This window comes from Blennius ocellaris (assembly GCF_963422515.1).
Source record: "Blennius ocellaris genome assembly, chromosome: 23".
NCBI classification, from domain to species: Eukaryota; Metazoa; Chordata; class Actinopteri; order Blenniiformes; family Blenniidae; genus Blennius; species Blennius ocellaris.
Window position 1 is genome coordinate 16,593,086 of NC_137672.1, and position 6,000 is coordinate 16,599,085.

The window sequence follows — 6,000 nt, forward strand, 5'->3', positions numbered from 1 at the left end:
GACGTACAAGACAGTATGTGCCAACATATTTCGGTATGTAGGTTATTACTTGAGCTAAGTGATGAGCTAAACCGCTAACTAAAAAGTCCGTTTGCATGTAGAAAGACAACTGTCAGTTTCACATTAGTTTCTAGTTGCTTCTACTTGTATTTTGCAGCTGATTTCTGCTTTATATGATACAAACAAGTGTTTTTCTTAATATTCTGACAGAAAATAAATACCGTTTTACCAAATATTTATTTAAGAGGATAAGAACATAATTACAAATTTACCAAAAACGTAATGTTTCTGTCTAAACACAAACATTACAGCAGATTTTATTTTAGTTTAAGCCAATTTTAGTTGAGTGATTTTAAAATTACAACACAATCAAAAAGCTTGACAATATCACTTTTTTATGTAGATTTTTCGGTTTGCCGGTACTTTAAAATGGCAACGTTTTGGATTTTTTTTCTTTCATTTCTCCATCGTTCATTATTGACTTGTGGAATTATATTTTTTTTAACAAATCTATATGCAATTACTCATGAACCATTCAATCTACACAAACATAATCATCGAAATGATTGCATTTACAGAGGTAAACAGACTGGACATCTTAAATGAAACAGGCTGTTTAGGTACATTTTATTAATGGGTTTTTTTTTCTACTTTTCCTAAATTCTGCTCATTCTATATGAACACAAATTCCCCGTCATAATGAATTCCTGGCTGACTTCATTTAAACTCCGCCGGTGACAAAAAGAAAAAAATAATTTAAATTATTATGGTCTGGTCTTCGCACTGACCCAGTAACCATGGCGATGTGTTCATATGCACACACACACACCCACACACACACACACCGTGTCACGGCGGCGTCCAATGAGATTAGCCGATCAATACCAGACTGATATCCAATACCTTTATCTAGGCCGGGAATTATGGGATGCCGTCGCCATGGCGACGCAGGGTTGCCGGGTATCCTGTGTCTCCTATTGATCCGAGTGTGTTTTACAGTTGATGGTCAATGCAGGTAATGGATAATGATCTCACACACACACACACACACACACACACACACACACACACACACACACACACACACACACACACACACACACACACACACACACACACACACACACACACACACACACACACACACACACACACACACACACACACAGATAATGATATCTCGGACATACATCATCTTTTGTTTGTATTGAAATTGTAGATTTAATCTCATTAATATTCGATGAAACACACTCATCTGAGTTTTTAAATGCCAGTGGGAGACTGATCTGTTCATCCATTACAATAAATCCGATGCAGCCAAGCAGCTACGGGAAGTCCAATATGAAGAGGAGCTGTTCCTGTTTGTTACGTCACAGCTTTTTCCGAACAACTTATCACGGCATCAGCAGACCTCCAGCAGACTCGTATGAGATCGGAGGTCAGATATAATAACATGTAATGAGACTCCACCACTTGCAGCAGCCCCGAACCGATCGCTATCGTAGCCGTAGGTTTGGTACCCTTCACTTTTGTCGTTTGCAATGCGAAAACAGTCGTAGAACTGCCGTCTGTCTCTGTACCGCTCATGAAAGTTACTGTTTTACCGTACTCCTGTTTACTGGGGGAGGAGCACCCCGTTAAGACTCATTTATGCTCCAAACGCAAACGACACGCAAAAGGCTAACTGCGAGCTCGGCGTGGAACAGAACGAGGGAGAGGACGTACGCAGACTACAAGGGCTGTGATTGGTCCGCTGTTAAAATGTGAAAATCCACACGAGATCCAGATGAGATTATCAGCTTTAAACGAGCTGGCATTAAAAACATAAACTTCATGCTTGACAAGAATATCACATGTTGCCTGTTAAATTACTCATTTATAACTGTAGTAACTGTAACTAAATATTAAACTATGGATTAAAAAAGTGACACGAGAGGTGATTAATGACAGGGATACAGAGGAAACGAGAAGCTGTTAGAAAGTTGAAGACACCCTTGAAACACTGTCGAATTCACCTCCGTCCTTCAGTCAGATATTTAAATTTTATTTCAACTCTTAAATAACCAAGAAACTCCAAAAGTTCAGTGAAGCTTCTAAAACAAAATCGCGACTTTTCCACCAGAGTTTCAACCCCCAGGATGGATTTCGCAATATATCATCATACACGTATCAAAAGACTGACCAGACGGTCGAGCACAAATACAATAACATCATCCGCATACAGCATCATCATCTGCAGTGAAATTCAATGCTTGACTCAAAGCTCTCCTCCAGTCAGACACACGCCTCCTCTTTCACTCTGGGGGTCTCTTACCTTTGCTCTTATCTGTCCCGAGGTGGACACCTTGCGGATCAGCTTGTGAGACGTTTCCTCTTGCTCTCCATCGCTGTCGGACGACTCTTCTCCTGCTTCACCAGCCTAGAAGGAGATAAAAATTTTTTTTAAATAAAACTCAATCTAGGGTTTTTTTTTTTTTTTAATATATTTCTTATTTTGAATGCACAGTTAAGAACAGTAGAGGTTTTATTAGTTATAGCCATTTCAAATATTTGTATCCCATTTGAGCAATTTTCTATTTTTTTTATTTAGCCATTTAAGCTATTCATTCATTCATTCATCCATTATTTTTTTTGCCATTTTAGCTGTTTTGTTTCTTTTTTTATCCTATTCACATTTGTTGCCATTTTAATATTCTTTGTTTTTTTCTATTTGTAGTCATTTTTATGTGTGAGTGATTTTACATGTTTATCCGATGGTTGGTTTTTTTTGTCCATTTCAGCAATTTGTACTATCTTTAGCTAATTTTGCTTTGTATTTTAGCTGTTTCAGCATTCATAGACTTTTTCTATTGTTTTTTGATGTCTAAATAAAATGAAAAGAAGATATAATCTGCTGCTAGAGAATAGCTATGGAGCCATGTGGTTAATCTCGTCTCTGTAATTCCACCAATAAAAAAAAGCTTCGAATATAAAAGTGTACTCACAATGTGAGTCCTTTCCGAGTCCGCTTGGGGCGACCCCAGGGAATCGCCGTGTCCCTCCACGTACAGGACGTTCGGGTTGAGTTTAGATGCCATGGCGACGGTCGGAGGAGCGGGAAGAAGGTCGAGAAGCGAGAAGACGGGGGCGAAGTAAAGACTTCAAAGAAGGAGAAAGAGGAGTGAAAGAGAAAGAAGAGGAAAAGGTGAAGTCTGGCCGAGCCGAGGAAGAGAGGAGAGGATGAGGGATGGGACAGCAGGCTGCAGGGACGCCACGCTCGTCCTCTTGCCGATCCGTCTGAAAAACATGGAGGGATGAATTATTGATCGGAAGAGAACTTAGAGAGCCTTTTTTTTTTTTTTTCTTGGCTGAGAGTGTTGGCAGCCTCTGCTCTATAAGTCCAGACCACATAAACAACTGACTTTCCCAAGTAAGTCAGCTTCCAGCAGAGTCACATTGGGAGAAAAGACTGAATGAGGACCCGTTTCTCACTTCCTCTTTGCTTCTTCCTGAAGTCGTGTTGAAGGAGACTTCTGAGGTTTTACAGTTGGCCCAAGGTTTCTAAATAAAGCTGCTGTGAATGTGGGGCGGACCTTCAGGACGATGTCGCACGTAGGTTGAACCAGTAAAACAACCATGCAAAGTGTAAAATGACAATCCTTGGATGGATGGATGGATGGATGGATGGATGGAATGAATAAATACATGACTTAATACATAAATACATACATACATTTTTAAAAAGAGACAAAAATCCATAATTGGCTTCTGAAAAATGCATATGTTGGAGAATATTTTAAATAAATAAATAAATAAACAAAGCGCTTTAATTTACCAGCAATTATCTCGTTATCAAAATACTCAGCAACATCGTCACGTGTTTACATGTTCACATGCATCCTGCAGCCCCATACATTCAACCATGCTATGGCTTAACAGATAAAAATGTTCCTAAAAATACAGATATCATACACGAATGAATTATATCAAACAGCAGATTTTGACTCTGGTTGTAAAGTAACTTAGATTTTCAGCAGAGGATTTTCCTGGAGTATGTTGAACAACAGCAACTTCCCAAGGAACAGCAAATAAAGCAGTTAAATAGTTGCTGAACTTACTAATTCTTGAAATAAAGAGTATTTTCTCAGTTGTGATGTCGATATTCTATCAGTAAATGAACCAAATGCTTTCTGTTGACACAATACAATGACATTTGTGTAGTTTTCAGAAGAGTACTTGTGTAATTGTGCTTTTGTTAATCATAAGTACTTTCACTTGTTGAAAGAAACTGCTGTGGCAATAGAAATGTAATTATACGAGTATCAGTATTTTCTCTAAAAAGTAACTGATTGAATTCGAGAAGAGTACTCTGTACTTTATATTTACATAACCGCAGCACTTCTGCTTTGCAAATATGTTCAATTCAGGTGCAACTGTAACTGTACTTGAGTACTACTTGTCAGTACTCTATCTACCTCTATGCTGGAGGAATATAACATGGATTTAAGGTAAGAAATAGAAATTCTGTACTTTTACTGGATTTTATAAGAGCAGTACTTCATAGTAATTTAGTATAATGTATACATAATATATAATATAAACATAATCAGCGGTACTAAAATCAAATCAGAAGAATATCTGGGATGAAACAACCAAATAAATAAATCCACTTCAATGTATAAAATCATATTATACATGAGAATTTCTTCTTTTTTTTTATGTAGTCACCATCACTTCCTGCTTGAGTCAAATTTGAGCCAACAATATAATTCTCTCACCATAAAACAACCAGCAACACACAAAATTAAAAGAATTTTCACGGGACACTCATTTATGTATTTAAACATCCCTACACCTTGGTGTTTTATCTAATAGTGCAAAGTGTCTCAGAGTATTGTAAAACGTGTTTTATAAGTAAAAACATGATGAATCCTTGAAGATAGATAGATAGATAGATAGATAGATAGATAGATAGATAGATAGATAGATAGATAGATAGATAGATAGATAGATAGATCATCAATTCTGAGGGATATTCAAATTTCCAAGTTTTGAGCTGCACACATTCAACAACAAAACAGCAGAATGGACACACAAACTACAAAACAGACAGGTCAGTCGCGAGATTGACCGTTAATACAAACAATAACCCATTTCTATAGAACACTAAATTACAGTTTTTGCACATTTCAAGGTGGTAAAGTACATAAGGTGAGCAAATTCTGCGATTCTGCGCACAACAATCAAGGCATTAATTGGAGATCCGTGTGTGTGTGTGTGTGTGTGTGTGTGTGTTTCCTTGATTATGGCGTGGACACGTTATGCAGCCTGCATGTCACTTCACCGCCGCCCCCGGTGGAACCAAACTTAACGCGCATAAATGTGTGTTGTTTGTTTGTTTTATTTCATAACAATAAACAAAATCCCCACTTCAAGCCAAACATCATGTGCAGATTATCAGAGCGGATGTAGGTGAAGCAGGATTTTTTTTTTTTTTTTTTTTGCTCTCCTTCTTTTTTAATTAAAGAATAAAAGACCCGATGCACAACAGGCTGTCGAGCCTCCAGCTTCATCATTCATTCCGTCCGTAGCGCGTTTTTTTCTTTCTTTTTCTTTTATTTTTCGAAGCATTTTCTAGCACGATCCTTTAAAATAGATGATCAGAAACACGGAAAGAGAAAAAAAAAAAAAAAAAACGATCACCGCTACCGCGGCGGCCACCTCCTCTGCACAAATAGCGCGAGCCCCCTCTTCCACCCCCGCCTCCCTCCCTCCCTCTCTCCCCCCCTCGTCCTCTCCGCTGCCCGCGCGCTCCATGGAGGACGTTATTTACCTTCAGATAGTTCAGCTCTTCTTCTCCGGGAGGAAGAGGAGGAGGAGGAGGGGGGGGGTCAGCTGGAGACGTCTCCCGATCCCCCGCTGCTGCCGGTTAGTCGTGTTGTTGTTGTTGTTCTTGCCCGGCCTGGGGGGGTTGGTGGTGGTGGTGTGGAGTGGCGTGGGGTTGGGGAGGAGGGGGGGGGG

General features: G+C 39.1%; 1 protein-coding gene across 1 annotated transcript in view; it reads right to left on the reverse strand.

Moving 5' to 3' along the window:
• The window catches only part of LOC308146843 (diacylglycerol kinase delta), a gene marked incomplete at its 5' end in the record, with an annotated part of 66,605 nt that extends 63,528 nt beyond the window's left edge, over positions 1 to 3,077 (reverse strand). Inside the window, 2 exons of the mRNA XM_080518795.1 lie at positions 2,315 to 2,419; positions 2,985 to 3,077. Coding sequence (XP_080374921.1) covers positions 2,315 to 2,419; positions 2,985 to 3,077 — 198 coding nt within the window. The remainder of the gene's footprint in view (positions 1 to 2,314; positions 2,420 to 2,984) is intronic.
• Positions 3,078 to 6,000: the final 2,923 nt, after the last annotated feature.